We start from the raw sequence: 18,787 nt of genomic DNA on the forward strand, positions 1-18,787 counted from the left end.
ATATGTATTTTATACATACATAAAAATACTTTCTTACCATTAGGTATCATGTTAGCTCAAGGTTTTTTATCAAGGTAAAGGAGGTTTTCCATTCCTAGTTTGCTGAAAGTTTTATGAATTGAGTGTTGGATTTTGTGAAATGCATTTTGGGCATCTGTTGATATGATCATGTGATTTTTCTTGTTTAGCCTGTTTTTGTAATAGATGACATTAATTGATTATTGAATGTTGAACTAGCCTTTTGTATACTTGGAATAAATCACATTCAGTTGTGGTATATAATTCTTTTTACATATTGTTGGACTTGCTAAATATTTTGTGGAGGATTTTTGTGTCGGTGCTAATGGGAGATGTCAGTCTGTAGTTTTTTTAAGACAGGGCCTCGCTCTGTTGCCTAGGCTGGAGGGCAGTGGCACGATCAGGACTCACTACAGCCTTGACTTCACAGGGTCAAGCAAGTCTCCCACCACACCTGGCTGTTTAAGAGAGTCTCGCTATGTTGCTCAGGCTGGCCTTGAATTCCTGAGTTCAAGTGATTCTCCCACCTAGGCTTTCCAAAGTGCTGGGGTTATAGGTGCGAGCCACCGTGCTCAGCCTGTAGTTTTTTCTTTCTTGTAATGTTTGTCTGTTTTTGCTATTAGGCTAAAGTTGGCCTCATAAAATGAGTTAGGAAGTATTCCGTCTACTTCTGTTTTCTGGAAGAGATTTGAGAGAACTGGCATAATTTCTTCCTTAAATATCTGGTAGAATTTACCTATGAACCTATCTGAGCCTGATGCATTCTGTTTTGAAAGGGTATTAATTATGGATTCAATCACTTGCGTGGATATAGGTCGGTTTAGATTACCTGTTGTTTCTACTGAATTTTTTTGTACATTTGTGTTTCATTTTCTTTTACTCACCATTATACTAATGAGGATGTTGTGACTGAGGAGTGTTAAAATCACCAACTCTGTGAACTTGCTTCCTTCTTTTTAAAAATTCTTTCCATTATAACTTAATGTACTTTGAAGTTCTGTTAGGTATGTTGTACACATATTGTTGTGTCTTCCTAATGAGTTGAGTCTTTCATCTTTATAAAATGTTCTGGGCTGGGCGCAGTGGCTCACGCCTGTAATCCTAAGTGCTTTGGGAGGCCGAGGCAGGCGGATTGTCTGAGCTCAGGAGTCCAAAACCACCCTGGGGGCAACATGGTGAAACCCTGTCTCTACTAAAATACAAAAAAATTAGTGAGACTTGGTGAGATTACACCTGTAATCGCTGCTACTTGGGAGGCTGAGGCAGGAGAATTGCTTGAACCCGGGGGGTGGAGGTTACAGTGAGCTGAGATCACACCACTGCACTCCAGCCTGAGTCATAGAGTGAGACTCTGTTTTAAAAAAAGAAAAACAAAAAAGTTCTGCATTATCTCCAGTAATACTTTATATCTTACGGTCTACTCTTTGATATTAATATAGTCCCTCTACCCTTCTTATGCTTTACTGTTTGCTTTCAACTTATTTGTGTCTTTGTTTTCAATATTCATCTCTTCTAGGCAACATATAATTGTGGCTTCCTTTTTTATCCATTCCAACAACTCTACCTTTAAATTAAAGAGTTTAGTCCATTTATATTTCATATAATTCTTGACAAGGTTGGATTTAGGTCTATTTGTTTTCTGTTTATATCTTGTGTTTTGGTGTCCTTTTATTTATTTATTTATTTTTTCTTTCCTTTTTTTTGACATAGAAGTATGTATATGAAAATAGCCTGTGGTTTTTACTTCTTTTTTCTCCTCTTCCTTTCCTGATTTCTTTTGGGTTAATTTAATAACTTGAACATATTGGGGCTTATAGCATACCTTCTTAAATTATTATTCTTTTAGTGGTTGCCATAGAGATTAAACCATACTTGAAGTTGATATTATACCACTCCATCTCTTTTTAAGAGACAGGGCTTTGTTCTTTCTCCCAGGTTAGAGTGCAGTGACTCAGTCATAGCTCACTACAGCCTCAAACTCCCTGAGTTCAAGTGATTCTTGTGCCTCAGCTTCCTGAGTAGCTGGGATTGCAGGCGCGTGCCGCCACACTTGGCTAATTTTTGTATTTCTAGTAGAGACAGGGTTTTGCCATGTTGGCCAGGCTGGTCTCAAACTCCCAACCTCAAGTGATCCACCTCCACCTGCCTTGGCTTACCAAAGTGCTGGGATTACAGGCACAAGCCACTGCGCCCAGCCCATCTTATACTTAAGAACTCATATGTGTCTGTATAGATTCATCTCTATCCCTGTTCTTTATGCTGTAGGTTTCATATTTATTATAGTCAGATACACCTGTAATCTTTCCAGTAATCTTTATACCTTTATGAAAATCTGTATCATTTTCCTTCAATCTGAACACATTTTAAAGAACATTTCTTATGGTGTCCATCTGCTAGTAATGAGTTCTTTTAATTTAACTGTTTATTTTTTCTTTGTTCAGGAAGGATATTTTCTTGGAAATGGAATTCTGAGTTGACAGATGTTTTGTCGTGTTTTGTTTTTTTCCTCTTCTGTTCTCTGTTGTTTCTAGTTTGAAGTCAGCATTCACAGGTGTACTTGTTCCTCCTGTGTTATTTTTCTCTGGCTGTTTTCAGGAATTTCTCTTTTATTTTTGATTTTTAGTAGTTTGACTATAATATGGTAAACCTACTTGTGGGTAACTGCATTTATCCCCTTGAGGCTATTAGAGCTTCATACATATGTAGATTCTTCTTTAACCAAATTTGGGATTTTTCTTGTAATATTTTGTTCTGAGTCATTTTCTCTTCTCTGGAACTTCAATTCAATATATGTTAAGATCTTTTGGCCAGGTACAATGGCTTACGCCTGTAATCCTAACACTTTGAGAGGCTGAGGCACTAGGATTGCTTGAATCCAAGAGTTTGAGACCAGCCTGGGCAATATAATGAGACCTCATCTTAGGTTGTGGGAGAAGACCTTTTAATATTGCCTCATGAGTCCCTGAGGCTTTCTTTTTTTTCCTATAAGATTGGATAATTTATCTTTATTTATCTTCAAGTTCATTGACTGTAATTACAACCATACTGTCTACCCATATAGCGAATTTTCTGTTCTAGAATTAGTTTCTGTTTTTTGAGATTTCCTGTTTATTCTTGATGAGTGTATTTCTTTTATGTCCAGTTAGCATTATAATATCTTCTTTGAAATATTTGTCTGTTAAATCCATATCTGTTTCATCTTGTGATTGGTCTTCATTGATTGCTTTTTTTAAAAAAAGTTTTTTAATTTTTTTTTTTTTTTTGAGACAGAGTTCCTCTATCACCCCAGGCTGTAGTGCACAATCTGAATCTCAGCTCATTGCCACCTCTGCCTCCTGCCTCGGCCTCCCAAATAGCTGGGACTACAGGCATGCTCTGCCATACCTGGCTAATTTTTGTATTTTTAGTAGAAACGGTGTTTCACCATGTTGCCAAGGCTGGTCTCGAACTCCTGACCTCAAGTGATCTGCCTCCTTCGCCTCCCAAAGTGCTGGGATTATAGGCTTGATCCACCGCACCTGCCCCATTGATTGCTTTTTGATGACTGAGTTTTGTTTTCCTATTTCTTTGTAGGTCTGTTAATCTTGGATTATGTAATAGATATTGTGAATGATACATTGTAGAGCCTCTGGATTCTGTTATGTTCCCTCAGAGTGTTGATTTTTAGTCTTGTTTTCAGCAGTCAAGTTGATTGGATTCAGATGTCAAACTCTACCTCCTTTACAGAAGGCAGCAGATGAAATATTTATTGTTTTATCTGGATTGCTTAGTACCTGTCCTGTGCTTGTATAGTTCCAGTAATCAGCCAGAAATTTGAGTAGAGTTTATATATGAATTTGGAGTTCCTTCTTCTTAGGCTGTGTCCCTTTCAGCATTGTCCTCTGGCTTTCTAGCTGCTGTGGTTGTCCTGAGCTCTGTCCTCAGATTCTTCAAGCCAGCAAGATTGTGGGTTTCTGAGTTTTTAGCTGTACCTTTCCCCTTCTTTTGGCATCTACTGGGGCACACCCTCAGGCTGAAAGGCATGAATGAAAACACCACCTAAGCCAGGCACGGTGACTCACGCCTGTAATCCCAGCACTTTGGGAGGCCGAGGCGGGCAGATCACGAGGTCAGGAGATCGAGACCATCCTGGTTAACATGGTGAAACCCCGTCTCTACTAAAAATACAAAAAATTAGCCGGGCATGGTGGCAGGCGCCTGTAGTCCCAGCTACTTGGGAGGCTGAGGCAGGAGAATGGCGTGAACCTGGGAGGCGGAGCTTGCAGTGAGCCAAGATCACGCCACTGCACTGCAGCCTGGGTGACAGAGCAAGATTCCATCTCAAAAAAACAAACAACAAACAAACAAACAAAAACCACCTAGAGCCCTCCCTGCTTCCAAGGTATTGTTGCTGTCCCTTCCATTTTATAGCTGTTTTGGTCACTCTGTAGTGCCTACAGGCAGTTGTTTTGTAATATTTTGCACCACAGTTTGTTATTTTTATCAGTGGCAAAAGTTGGTCTGATAGAACTGCTCAGCTAGTACTAGACAAGTCGAAATTCTCCATATTAGCTTTAACAGCAGCCTTAAAAAAACAGAATGATAGCTAATATTTGTTTGACACTTTTTTTTGTAATAAAAGCACTTTAATGTAGATTGTCTGATTTATCATAATTGTTAATGATACAGTGCTGCTACATGTTGTGCCAAAAATCTGAACAGGAAATGAGTCTGAAGTCTCTTCAGCGTGGTTACACGTATGAACTGATACAAAGCTAAAACGCAAATAAGTGGGGAGAAAGATAGTAGTGCAAACTATAGGTATGAAAGGGAATAGAAGAATTTTGTGCCTTTGGGGAGATGATACTGCCAGCAGGTAAATGGCGTCCGTGTATGCATATGTAAATTAATGTCTTTCTGTATTAGTTCTTTTCATTTGTTATTTTCATTTATTTACTTGCCTTTTGAGATGGAGTCTCACTCTGTCACCCAGGCTGGAGTGCAGTGGCGCAATCTTGGCTCACTGCAACCTCCGCCTCACCGGTTCAAGTGATTCTCCTGCCTCAGCCGCCCGAGGAGCTGGGATTATGGGTGCGTGCTACCATGCCCAGCTGATTTTTGTAATTTTAGTAGAGATGGGGTTTCACCATGTTGACCAGGCTGCTCTCAAACTCCTGACCTCAAGTGATCTGCCTGCCTCGGCCTCCCAAAGTGCTGGGAGTACAGGCGTGAGCCACTGTGCCTAGCTGCTGCTTGTTTTGTTTTTTCTTTTTTTTTTTGAGACAAGGTCTCATTTTGTCACCTAGGCTGCAGTTCTGTGGCACAGTCACGGCTCACTGCAGATCTGTCCTTCTGGGCTCAATTCTCATGCCTCAGCCTCCCATAGCTGGGACTATGAGCTAATTTTTACATTTTTTCTCCCAAGAAATCATGCCTAAGATTAAATTATTGTTTTTTTTTGAGATGGACTCTTGCTCTGTTGCCAGGCTGGAGTGCAGTGGCGCAGTCTTGGCTCACTGCAACCTCCACCTCAATTGATTCTCCTGCCTCAGCCTCCCGAGTAGCTGGTACTACAGGCGCATGCCACTATGCCCAGCTAGTTTTTGTATTTTTAGTAGAGATGGGGTTTCACCACGTTGGCCAGGATCATTTAGATTACTTGACCTTGTGATCTACCCTCCTTGGCCGTGGGATTACAGGCATGAGCCACCATGCCCAGCCAATTATACATACATACAAGGTCTCACTACATTGCCCAGGCCTGTCTCAAACTCTTGGCCTCAAGCAATCCTCTTACCTTGGCCTCCCAAAGTGTTGGGATTACAGGCATGAGCCACTGCACCTGGCCTCATTCTTTTATAAAACTTTTATTTATAGTTTTAATAATGTTTATCACAGTTTGGAATTCTTTGTCTCTAAAAGAACCATTGGGAAAAGAATAATTTTTTATAAAATTTAAATTATTTAAAAATTATTTTCTGTTTATTCACTACACTATAAGCTCTGAGGACCAGGACCATGTTTTTGTATGTCCAGCTCCTAGGCCAGTGCCTGACATGATTTTGAAGGAGGTGACAGGTAGAAATTAAAGAAATTTATTGGAAATGTTCCATATTCGGATGATTTTCATTCTACTAGATAGTAGAAACATTTTGGGGCTGGGTACAGTGGCTCACACCTTTAATCCCAGCACTTTGGGAGGCCGAGGCGGGTGGATCTCTTGAGCCAAGGAGTTTGAGACCAGCCTGGGCAACATGGTGCCCAGGCTCTACAAAAGAAAAAAAAAAATACAAAAACTAGCCAGGTGTGGTGGTGTGCGCCTGTAGTCCCAGTTACTTGGGAGGCTAATGCAGGAGAATCACTTGAGCCTAGGAGGTGGAGGTTGCAGTGAGCTGAGATCGCACCATTGTACTCCAGCCTGGTTGACAGGAGTAAAATCCTGTCTCAAAAAACAAAAAAAGGAAAATAAAAAAATGGAAGAGTTAAGACTGAGCTCAATACTTTGAGCCTCAAAAGAAATATTCAGGCAGTGGTCTTGAGTAGTGAGACACCTGAAGTATGGAGATAGTGATGAAAAGCAGTCAGTGCTTTTCGTTCCCTCTTGCTTCTGTGTTTTAGGGTTCCGAGGCCCTGACATAATAGGGAGAATTCAGAGCAAGTATTTATAGGTTACTAGAATTGATTTTCTTAGTTGTTGTGAAACTGTCTTGTTCCACAGCTCTTGGATAAGCACAAGAATACAGAGAGCATGGTGGAGCTTCTGGACTTGTATCAGATGGAGGATGAAGCCTACAGCAGCCTTGCAGAAGCTACAACTGAACTCTATCAGTATTTACTACAGCCATTCCGAGACATGAGAGAACTTGCCATGCTACGAAGACAGCAGATCAAGGTATTTTTTTTAAAATTATTAATCCTAACTAGTAGCCTGCCTGTTTCATAGTTCTCAGCCTGAAAGGCCATGCGTTATCCACTAGAGAAACTTAAAAAAAAAAAAAAAAGGTCCCTGGTCCTATTTCTGTGAAGTTTCTTGTTTGGTAGATTAGGGTTGTAGCCCGAGCATCCATTCTAAAGCACCTCAAAAGGCAATTCTGTTGAGTAGCCAGGGTTGAGGATAGCCCAGAAAGAAATGTGTTCAAGTTAGCACAAAGTTGTAAATACTTTGGGAGGATCCCTATTTTCTCCCTTTCCTGCACTTTCCTTCCTTCTCTAGTCATGTCTCCTCTTTAATGTTTTGGAGACTGTGTAGTCTTAGACTTCATTACCAGAAATTTTGGGCAGGCTGAGCGTGGTGCCTCACAGCTATAGTCTCAATATTTTGGGATGCTGGGGCAAGAGGATCACTTGAGCTCCGGAGCTTGAGACCAGCCTGGGCAACAGAGGGAGAACCCGTCTCTACAAAAAACAAAACAAAACAAAAAAAATCAAACTAGCTGAATGTGGTGGTGCATGCCTATAGTCCCAGCTACTCAGGAGGCTGAGGTGGGCGGAAGATTGCTTGAACCCAGGAGGTGGAGGCTGCAGTGAGCCATGATTGGGCAATACCTTGTCTCCAAGGGGGAACAAAAAAAGTTTTGGGAACATTTATTTTTTTTTTTTGAAATGGGATCTCGCCATATTGCCCAGGCTGGTCTCTAACTCCTGGGCTCAAGCAATCTGCCCATCTCAGTCTTCCAAAGTTCTGGGACTACAGGCGTGTGAGCCACCACACCCATCTAGTTTTGGGAACATTTCTTTTAGAAGAACTTGTTAGGAGAGTTTTAAGTTTTTAATGACAGAACTTTAAATACATGATATTTTTTAGTAGTATGTGAAGAAGTATATTACAAAAAAATTTTTCGGCGGGTGCAGATCATGCCTATAATCCCCGCACTTTGGGAGGCCAAGGCAGACGGATCACCTGAGGTCAGGAGTTCAAGACCAGCCTAGTCAACATGGTGAAACCCCGTCTGTACTAAAAATACAAAAATTATTTGGGTGTGGTAGTGCATGCCTGTAGTCCCAGCTACTTGGGAGGCTGAGGCAGGAGAATCACTTTAACCTGGGAAGTGGAGGTTGCAGGGAGCCGAGATTGCACCACTGCAGTCCAGCCTGGATGACAGAGCAAGACTCTGTCTCAAAAATAAAAATAATTTTTTCCCCCACAACATGGGTGAAAAAGCATTTTTTGAGGCAAGCATTTAAGGGTTTGATTTTATAGCTGACCTTAAATGTTGTGTGTAATTCACATATAAATGTGGCTGAACTAGAACTTTAAAATTGTCTTTTTACATAATAGGTTAAATTGGAATATCATTATGTAAGATTGAGTATTTGAGAAAATTAGCAGTTACTTTGAGAACCTTTTGCATGGGGACAGGGATGAGTATATTTGAGAATGTATGAGAAAATAAGGTTGTCTGTGTGTCTTATTTTCTCTTTACTAATGTATCAGGGTGGAGAGTAGGACAGTCACACGACTCAGACATACTCCTTTATCAGTACCTTTGAAAAATACTGTGCTGTCAGCTTTTTGCGGGGTGGGGGGGTGGTTTGTTTTGGTCAGTTTTATCATAAACTCAGCATTTGGGTTAAAACGGCAACATGGAACAAATAATTTTTAGACACCAGAAATTCCTGTTTCTTTCTTTTTTTTTTTTTTGAGACAGCGTCTTTGTCACCCGGGCTGGAGTACAGTGGCATGATGTCAGCTCACTGCAGTCTCGACATCCTGGGCTCAAGCAGTCTTCCCACCTCAGCTCCACAAGTAGCTGGGACTATGGGTGCATGCCATCACGCCCAGCTGTTTTTTGTCGTAGTTTTTGCAGAGATGGAGGTCTCCCTCTGTTGCCCAGGCTGGTCTCGAACTCTTGAGCTCAAGCAGTCTGCCCTCCTTGGCTGCCCGAAGTGCTGGGATTATAGGCATGAGCTACTGCCCAGCCTAGAAATTCCTGTTTCTTTAAATAAATTATAGATGGTTGTCTGCTAAGAAGTTGACTAGAAGGCCAGGAATAAACTGGACGATATGGACACCCACCTACTTTAGACTGCTGCATTGTTTAACAGACATAATCTCTATAGCACAGCACTGACTATTCAGAACCTGTACACATTCTTTTATATAATTATATCATGATTTGCATTGGGTATTAATATTAGCAAATTGGTTGACCCTACTTGTCAGCCTGTATTGTCCACTAGCATCACTTAACTGCTACATTTTTCCTGGGAAGTAGAGTGTAGGTAAAGAGGAACAGAAAACATATTTTGAAAATTTGTGTCTTTTCTGATGGTAAAAATGGTATTTCACTGCATTTCTTTTTCTGAGACATTGAGAAAATGCCCCATCAATCATGACTATTATTTTATTCTTGATCCTACTTGTGAATTGCAAATTTAAGTTTTTGTTAGTCAACAGCTAGATTTAGTTAGCAGCTCATGCATTGCATTAGAATGAGTGTGTTGTATTGCTTTTAAAAAGATCCGCTAATTTAATTATCACACAACCTTGCAAGTTGGGTACTCTTTTTTTTTTTTTTAAAGTTCAGCTTTTTTATTGAACACGTTATAAAAGAGATTTAGTCAAAAAGACCAAAGCCCATGTCATCATCAGACTCCTCGGATTCTTCTTTCTTTGCTTCCACTTTCTTCTCCTCAGTTGGAGCAGCAGCAGTGGAGGGAGCAGGACCTCCTGCTGGTGCAGCACCAGCTGCTGGAGCAGGTCCACCAGCCCCGACACTGCAGATGAGGCTCCCAGTGTTGACATTGGCCAGGGCCTTTGCAAACAAGCCAGGCCAAAAAGGTTCAACATTCACATCAGCTGCTTTAATGAGGGCATTGATCTTATCCTCCGTGACGGTCACCTCATCGTCATGCAGAATGAGGGCCGAGTAGATGCAGGCGAGCTCGGAGATGGAGGCCATAGCGCAGGCAAGTGTGGAGCTGGCGCTGCCGGACGCGGTGCTAGTCGCCGGATGAAGTGAGGCCCTCACTCCAGTGCGGCCTTAGCTTACTCGGAAGGACGGAGCACCTTCGCGACAGCTGAGGAAAGGGGTCGGGTACTCTTATTATTTGTATTTTCCTACTTCATGGATAAGAAAACTAATATTGGGATAATTATGTACTTGTTCACAGCTAATTTGTGAGTGGTAGAACTGATACAGTACTCAAATCAGGCATTTCTGATTCCAAAGGTTTTTTTTTTTTTTTTTTAACTGCATTACTGGTTACTTGTTACTTTTAAGTTAAAAAAATCTACTCAGATTTTTTAGATCTGGAGGAGCTAAAAAAAAAAAAAGCAATTATAATTGATTTAGCAAAGTAATTGTTTTAAGTATTACTAAGATCTATTAGTAATAGAAAAAAAAATAATTTTTATTTTTTTACCTTTAAAACCTTTTTGTTAAAAACTGAAACGCAATCACACATTAACCTAGGGCCTACCCAGGATCAGGATCATCGAGATGTCACTAGACCAATCAAACAGATTTTTCAGCTCCAATGTAATTTTATCGAACCCCCATTGTATATGTGTTTCATTGTTGACTGAAACATCATTACGCAGCACGTGACTACAATAGAATAATTTTCAGCAATGCAAAGGAGTGAACTGATAGACACAGCATGGGTAAATCTTAAAATCATGCTAAGTCAAAGAAGCCAAATACAAAAGAATATATTATGTATAAAGGGGGATGGACTTAGAAGGGGCACAAAGAATCTTTTAGAGTTGATGGAAATGGTCAGTATTTGATTAATGTTGTTTCAGAGGTGTATACAGCTGTCAAAACTCGTTGAGTTGACCACTCCAAATGGATTCACTTAGTTGTATATAAATTAAGCTATAGTAAAATTGCTTACAGAAAATATTCTGAGGAAAAGATGCGTAACACAAAGAGCATAAACTTTGTGATACCTTTATTTGAAATTCTAGGCCGCGCATGGTGGCTCACGCCTGTAATCCTAGCACTTTGGGAGGCCGAGGCGGGCAGATCACGAGGTCAGGAGATGGAGACCATCCTGGCTAACACGGTGAAACCCCATCTCTACTAAAACTACAAAAAAATTAGCCAGGCATGGTGGCGGGCTCCTATAGTCCCATCTACCCCAGGGCCTGAAGCGGGAGAATGGCACGAACCTGGGAGGCAGAGCTTGCAGTGAGCCGAGATCACGCCAATGCACTCCAACTTGGGAGACAGAGTGAGACACTGTCTCAAAAAATAAAAATTCAATAAGAAATTCTAGAAATGATCATTTTGATCTGTACTGAGAGAAAGCTAAATAATTGTTGCCTGGGGTGGTTTAGGGGAAATTAACAGGGAGCAGGCACCACAGACTTCTTTGGGGTGACTCTTTAAATCTAGATTTTAGTGGGAAAAATGAATGTATAAATTTGTCAAAATCAGTCACAATTTATACTCAAAATGTTGCCTTTTGTGTGCAACTTGTATCTCAATAAAGGTGGTTTTTTTTAAAAAAAGTTAAATATGAAGACTGTACACACTTATATAAGAAGCACACAAAATGGGGTGATTAAAGATATGTAAGAAGAGGGACTATCTAGCACTTCACTATTGAAGAATGAACAAGAATTTTCAGTAGGAAGTGGGTATGTTACAATCTCTGTCAGAGATTGGAATGGAGAATATTCCTGATGAAGAGATGTACAAAGAGGAATGGTTTAGTGCTTATACTTAGTGCTTGTGTTTTAACCAGGCAGTGTGGTATTGGCACTAACTTAGTTGAATCTTCACACCAATCCAGCACCGTTGATGGTTGCCAGAAAGTAGCATGGTTGGGATCGAACACACGTGTTTGGAAGCAAAACCTGCTGTTACCCACAGGGTATGAATTGTTTGGTTAGCTTTTAGTCTAAGGATTTATAGGCGATAAGAGGAAAGATGGTTGAAATGTTATATCTATGGACAGTTGTGTCTGTTGGGTTCTAATCAAAATATCAAACTGGTTATTTCAACAGAGAATCATAATAATGACTATTATTATTTTGAGATGGAGTTTCACTCTTATTGCCCAGGCTGGAGTGCAATGGTGCGATCTCACCACAACCTCTGCTTCCCGGGTTCAAGCAATTCTCCTGCCTCAGCCTCCCAGAGTTGCTGGGATTACAGGCATGCGCCCTATGCCTGGTTAATTTTGTATTTTTTAGTAGAGAGTGGGTTTCTCCATGTTGGTCAGGCTGGTCTCGAACTCCTGACCTCAGGTGATCCACCCGCCTCTGCATCCCAAAGTGTTGGGATTACAGGTATGAGCCACTGCACCCAGCCGTCAACAGAGAGAATTTAATATAAAGAATTTGTTAACTAGGTATAAAGTTGTTAACCAAATAATTGACCTTTTCTCTTTATGAAGAGCTTGATTTCCAATGGCTTCATTAACCTAGGTATTAAACTATGATAGGAAGGAAGAGAACTTGACATCCCAAGTGTATAATGTATTTATATTTGTTTTTACATTTAATATTTATGATATTAACGTAATATCTCACCTGTTAAGCATTAAGCAGCTCCTGCCTACCCAGCATTATTTTAGGCCTGGAAGTCTTTCTCAGATAGACACCCCTTTAGGGAGCTCACAGATTCTAAGTCTACCATATTGGGTCTCAAAAATGTGATCCCCTGACTAGCAGTGTCAGTATAACCTGGAACCCTGTTAGAAATACAGATCCTTGGGCTTCACCTCAGATCTTCTCTACTGAAACTCTAGGAATGGACCTCAGCAGTCTTTGTTTTGACAAGCTTTCCAGGTGATTATGATACACTCTTAAGTTTGAGAACCACTAGCCTAATAAAATAGGACTTGAAACAACTTAGGGATTTAGCATACTGAACTGAAGGTTACAATTTTTCTGGGTGTTTTTCTGGGTCTTACCAGTTGACTGCAGTATTAAATCTGTGAAACTTCAAAAGTCAGTTAAAAAACAGCATTAAAAAGCACAGAAAGCATGTTTGTGTTCTTTGTATTTGTAGCTATAAACACATTGTGAAGGTAAAGATATTAATCCAACAACAAGGTACAAGTTACTTTCAAATGAAAGTAAAAAAAGTTGAACTAGATGAACCTTTAGATTTTTAAATCCAGTGTCTTTAGTGCGTCAGAGTCAGTTGGCCTGTACCCATCATCTTGATCAACCATAAGCACTTCAGATTGTCCAACTTATTTTTAAATACTTCCTGAAAGTAAATAAGCTAGAAACTGGAAGGCACTTGCAGTTCTTTCTCTTGTAGTGAGTCACCTCATTTTGCCAATTGTCTCCTAGTAAATTCATGAATGTGCATTTCATTCTTATCCCAGCCCCCAGGGCAAGTCTGTAGGTGCCTTTCTGTGAAATAGAAAACTGCACCCCCTCCCTTCCCCCACCCCCACCCGCCCACTGCCACTCGCCCATCAGACAAATTAGGAAAGAGCCCTTTTTCATCAAGTGTAGAAATGCACATGGCCTGCAAAGCATGGGCTGCATTTCAGTATCTACTCTGCCCCCTCTGTCAGGAGCTATTTATTGTGCAGGGTGCAGTTTTTACCACTGTATACATCCACTGCATGCACACTGTGAACTAGGTAGTGCCATCATTATACATTAAGATACTCATATCTCACCTGAGCTATATTTTCCTTTAGCTCACTGAGTTTCGATTTCTCTAATTTTTTTTTTAAAAGCATAGTTTCTCACACTTGTCTTGGCTATAAGAATCTCTTAATATTTGCTCTGAATATAAAAACCCATGAATAGATACTAAGCTAATCATGTTGTTAGATCATTCAAGAGTTATCTTCAGGCAACTCCAGGGTCCGGAAAATTTGCGTTTTGGATGCTGTTACATTAGTATATTCAGTTTTCTCCCCCTCATCTTTGTGATGGTACATTCATCTTGGCATTTGTTTTACCAAAGAATCTAAGGTGGATTTCCCCCCTACTGTGTTTCTTACATAAAAGCCAGTATCCAAGTGCTATGCTTCATAATAATTCCATGCCAGGAAATTTGTATTTATAAACTAGTTTCACTATCCTAGCTGACACACGCTCTTTTTCCATGTTAAAAACAGGCACTGTTTTCTTTCTAGCACTGAAATTGAAAACAGAGGTGTCATTGTTTTTAGCACATGATCCAGCTACCCAGTGCTGCACATCTTCAAATTTGCCAAGTTAGGAAAAGTACTTAGTACCCTTGTTTAATGTCTTAGGTACAATAAACTATTAAACAAGTGCCTTACCAATTGGCTGCAACATTAAAGCTATGAAAAGTCGGTTAAAAGACAGCATTTAAAAGCATAGAAAGCATGTTTATGTTCTTTGTATTTGTAGCTGTACTCATAAAGGTAAAGACATTAATCCAACAACAAAGTACAAGTCACTTTCAAATAACTTGTCACAGGTTTTTAAGAAAATTTTTTTTCCTCTTTAAAAAGCCATAATAGGCTGGGTGCAGTGGCTCACGACTCTAATCCCAGCACTTTGGGAAGCCGAGGTGGGCCTGAGGTCAGGATTTCAAGACCAGTCTGGCCAACATCGTGAAACCCCATCTCTACTAAAACTAAAAATAATGAATTAGCCAGGTGTGGTGGGGTGTGCTTCTGTAATCCCAACTACTTGGGAAGCTGAGGCAGGAGAATTGCTTGAAACCGGGACGTGGAGGTTGCAGTGAGCCGAGATTGCGCCGCTGTACTCCAGCGTGGGTGACAGAGCAAGACTCCATCTAAAAAAAAAAGAAGCCATAATGCAAGTTTTTACACTTTTTTTTCTTTCTTCTCTATCGATAAATGGTACGTGGACTTAACCATGCAAGTAAGAATGATTTTTGTATTAAGATTTTTGAATTCTGAATACTATTAAATTTCTGTTCCATAGTTGTGTCTGTTGAAAGCTAATCAGAAAAACTAGTTATTTCAACAGAGAGAATCTAATATAAAGAATTTGCTAACTAGGTATAAAGTTGTTAACCAGATAATTGAGAAGGCAAGAAAGTAACTCTAAGTTACCTCAGAGGAAGCAGCTGTAAAAACAGCTACCACTCCTTGGGTTGGAGAAACAACGAGAAGGGGTTGGAATTATTAAAACTGAAGCATAGAGGAGGAACCCCGTGGAGCTGACCTGAAAAATAGGGCATTGCTTGCCTGGTGCTCAATGGAGAGACCTAGTTCTCAGACGATTCAGTACTGAGGGGTTGGTTTGTCTTGGGGTTGTACTATGAGCCTAGGGTTGAAAAAACTGCAAATTAGATTCTGTTGTTGCTTCAAAAAGGAACTGCTGAGGCTGGGGTGATGCTGACAGGAACAGCAACCTGTTGAAGTCAAGGGATGCAGATAGAAGCATATCTCCTCCCTCTTCCAAACTCTCCTGTTGGCAAAGGCTAAATGTGATTTGCACTCTCAAACCTAGCATCACAAGACAGAATGAACTTGGAGATGAATAGACAGGAATATACACACATCTTCAGACTTTCAAAGTTAGGGAGAACTAGCTTAAGGTTTTAGGTACAATCGACTAATTACAGATCTTTAACCTTTGGACAGATGTTATAGCTGCTGAGTTTTAAAAGTCAGTTAAAGGCTGGGTATGGTGGTGTGCACTTGTACTCTCAGCTTGCTGGGAGACTGAGGCAGGAGGACACTTGAGGCTGAGAGTTTGAGGCTGCAGTGCGCTAATGATTGTGCCTGTGACTAGCCCCTGCACTCCAGCCGGGGCAACATAGTGAGACCCCCATCTCTAAAGACAAGAAAAACTTAAAGTCAGTTAAACAGCAGCTTAAAAGAAAAGCATACTGGGCATTCGAGTATTTCACATTCTGTATATTTGAATATATTAAGGTGGCAAACTATGTTATCTTCACATAATTGTCAAAGGATTTAGACTTTTCAAAGAAGGTATAACTTCTCTAATTTCCATTTGTATTGTTAAATAAAGTATAATCATGTCGTTGAAAAGAACTTCTATTATAATATCCTGAGTAAGGGATTTAAGTTTTGACTTGTAGCATTATTAAATTTCTATCCCATACTTGTAAATCCTAATTCTATGCTTTTAAACCTGTATGTATTAAATTCAGAGGTAATTGCAATAAAAGAAAGCACACATGCTGATTTTGTTATAGCAAACAACTCCACTAGAATCCTTAAATCTAAAATGAAGTCTAAATATGTCACTTAGTGGGTAGAATCCCACAGTGGTTTCCTGTCAAATTAAATACACAATCCTTAGCCTGACATTTTAAATGTCTTTTAAGACAACCTCATATGATAACAACCTACTTTCCTAGTATCTCTCATTACTTTCATTTTTCTCTCCTGAAAGCAAGCAGGCTGGACTGCTTTCCATCCCTTAGCAGGCACAAAAATTTTTAGACTTTTGCTCAGATTGCTCCTCGCCTCTAGCACGCTGTTTCAGTGGTTTTTCTCTCCTTATGTGCCTGTCAAAATGCCACCCCTTCTTCAAAGCCATCTGCAATTAATGAACCTCACCGAAGTTTGTCCTCATCTACACAACTGATATTCTTTCCCCACAGTACCATTTATTTTTCTCAAAGGTGTTTTACCCAGAGACACACTTACCATCTATCTAGCTAAAATTCTGTTAATATAAAATTCTCATTATTCCCAGATATTACTCATTATTCCCTTTAAAACGTCTGCCAAGACTTTGCACCCAGATCTACACCTGATGCTCCCCTTGATGTCTTAGGCATGCTCACTCATGACTTTTTTTCATATTCTAATTCTTTTTTTTTTTTTTTAATTTTTAATTTTAGTTGAGATGGGGTCTTGCTACAGTACCCATGCTGGTCTCCAATTCCTGGTTGCAAGCAATCCTCCCTGTCTGTCTGGGAGCAAAAGGAAAGCAGTTTTTGCATGTCTCGGCTCGCAAGCTTATCTTGCCCTTTAATATAGTGAGTTTGGGGTCCTGAGATTTTATTTTCCTTTCACAGCATTGTTTAGAGACTATGGGTTGTAGGCCGGGTGTGGTGGCTCACGCCTGTAATTCCAGCACTTTGGGAGGCTGTAGTGGGCAGATCATTTGAGGTCAGGAGTTCGAGACCAGCCTGGCCAACATGACAAAACCCAGTCTATACTAAAAATACAAAAATTAGCTGAGTGTGGTGGTGGGCACCTGTAATCCCAGCTACTCAGGAAGCTGAGGCAGGAGAATCACTTGAACCTGGGAAGCGGAGGTTGCAGCAAGCCAAGATAGCACTGCTGTACTCCAACCTGGACAACAAAGCGAGACTCTGTCTCAAAAAAAAACAAACAAACAGGGAGAATATGGGTTGTATTATTTCTACCTTCAAAATTCATTACTAGCTTTTTTGTGACTTAAGGATACTTGGTCAGTGTTTTTTTTAAGTGTGTCATGGGTGGATTAACAATTTGCCTGTTTTTTTTTTTTATCCTAATAAAGTTGTCATTAGCTTCATATATAACTTGCTGATAGCCATTTCTCTATATGTGGTAAAGCAAGATTGTATGTATATGTGATCCATTGCAGTTCTTGATTGTACCTTTCTTCCATGTTAAAACATACATATGAAGTGTTTTGAAATATACTTTTAATATTATCACTTCTTTAAATTTTGTTTTAGCATTCACCCGGTTCATTCCTGTCTATCCTTTGATTTTCGGCTATCTGAGGCATCGTGCCTGGCCTTCCTCTGTTATTGTTATCTAAAGCCTTTTCAGTATGCATATAGGCTGGTTTTTATATTGTCAGTGTTTTCAATTGTTTTATATAGTGGCTGTTAAGGAAATAAACAATTTAAATAATTTTGGGGGGGCATAAATAAGTCTTAACCAAAAAAGATAGTTTATCATAGAGGAGGAAATAAATTCCTCATCGAGACACCTAAAAACAATCAGTCTTAACATATTGGTATATATTCTTTGCCTATGTGTGGAGTGAGAGGGGGATGGAAGAAAGGGCAGAATGGGGAATAGTTTCTGTGTCAAATATCTTCAGTATTATTGTTAATTCACTTGTTTTGTAAACTAATAGCTTCTCCTCTGGAGCAGGGAAGAACATGTATTCTTTGTGGTATATAAACTTTAAATGTTTGAGGAATGAGTAGAAGACGCGAACTTCTTAATTTTTTATTTTTCTCTCTGAAGATTTCCATGGAGAACGATTATCTGGGACCTCGAAGAATTGAGAGTCTACAAAAAGAAGATGCTGACTGGCAGCGGAAAGCTCACATGGCTGTACTGTCTATTCAAGATCTTACTGTCAAGTATTTTGAAATAACAGCTAAAGCTCAAAAAGGTAGGTTTCTCAGTAAATTTATCCTTCAGGTATTTTTGAAAATGAGTGGTTAAGTATTTTATGTTCAGAAAAATTACATAGAAAAGTATGTAGCCAGGCGCGGTGGCTCACGCCTGTAATCCCAGCACTTTGGAAGGTGGAGGCAGGCGGATCACCTGAGGTTGGGAGTTCGAGACCAGCCTGACCAACATGGAGAAACCCCGTCTCTACTAAAAATACAAAATTGGCAGGGCGTGTTGGCACATGCGTATAATCCCAGCTACTAGGGAGGCTGAGGCAGGAGAATCGCTTGAGGCAGAGGTTGTGGTGAACCGTGATTGTGCCATTGCACTCCAGCCTGGGCAAACAAGAGTGAAACTCCGTCTAAAGAAGAAAAAAAAACAAAAGGAAAGTATGTAAAGATCACTCATAATCCCAGCAGTTACAGAAAACCACTTTAGCAAATTAAGGCACGTCTTATCAGTCTTTTCATAGATATATATATTTAAATATATATCATTTAAATATGAATAGTAAATGATTATGTTTCTACTAAGATACTGAGGAAAA

At 39.9% G+C, this 18,787-nt stretch overlaps 2 protein-coding genes across 3 annotated transcripts in view; one reads left to right on the forward strand and one right to left on the reverse strand.

Moving 5' to 3' along the window:
- JMY (junction mediating and regulatory protein, p53 cofactor) overlaps positions 1–18,787 on the forward strand; it is a 117,932-nt gene that overhangs the window by 64,486 nt on the left and 34,659 nt on the right. Inside the window, exons 3-4 of the mRNA XM_011992212.1 lie at positions 6,716–6,889; positions 18,088–18,238. Coding sequence (XP_011847602.1) covers positions 6,716–6,889; positions 18,088–18,238 — 325 coding nt within the window. The remainder of the gene's footprint in view (positions 1–6,715; positions 6,890–18,087; positions 18,239–18,787) is intronic.
- On the reverse strand, positions 9,522–9,908 carry LOC105548272 (60S acidic ribosomal protein P1-like). Of its 2 annotated transcripts, XM_011992198.1 has the most exons (2): positions 9,829–9,899; positions 9,522–9,753 (listed from the first exon to the last, which is right to left on the reverse strand). In XM_011992198.1, the coding sequence occupies exons 1-2, from the start codon at positions 9,897–9,899 to the stop codon at positions 9,555–9,557; spliced, it is 270 nt and encodes an 89-aa protein (XP_011847588.1). In that variant the 3' UTR covers positions 9,522–9,554. The 2 variants fall into 2 exon arrangements, with proteins under 2 accessions (XP_011847588.1, XP_011847587.1); XM_011992197.1 differs by having other exon boundaries at positions 9,522–9,908.

Source organism: Mandrillus leucophaeus, unplaced genomic scaffold, assembly GCF_000951045.1.
Source record: "Mandrillus leucophaeus isolate KB7577 unplaced genomic scaffold, Mleu.le_1.0 Scaffold407, whole genome shotgun sequence".
Lineage (NCBI taxonomy): Eukaryota > Metazoa > Chordata > Mammalia > Primates > Cercopithecidae > Mandrillus > Mandrillus leucophaeus.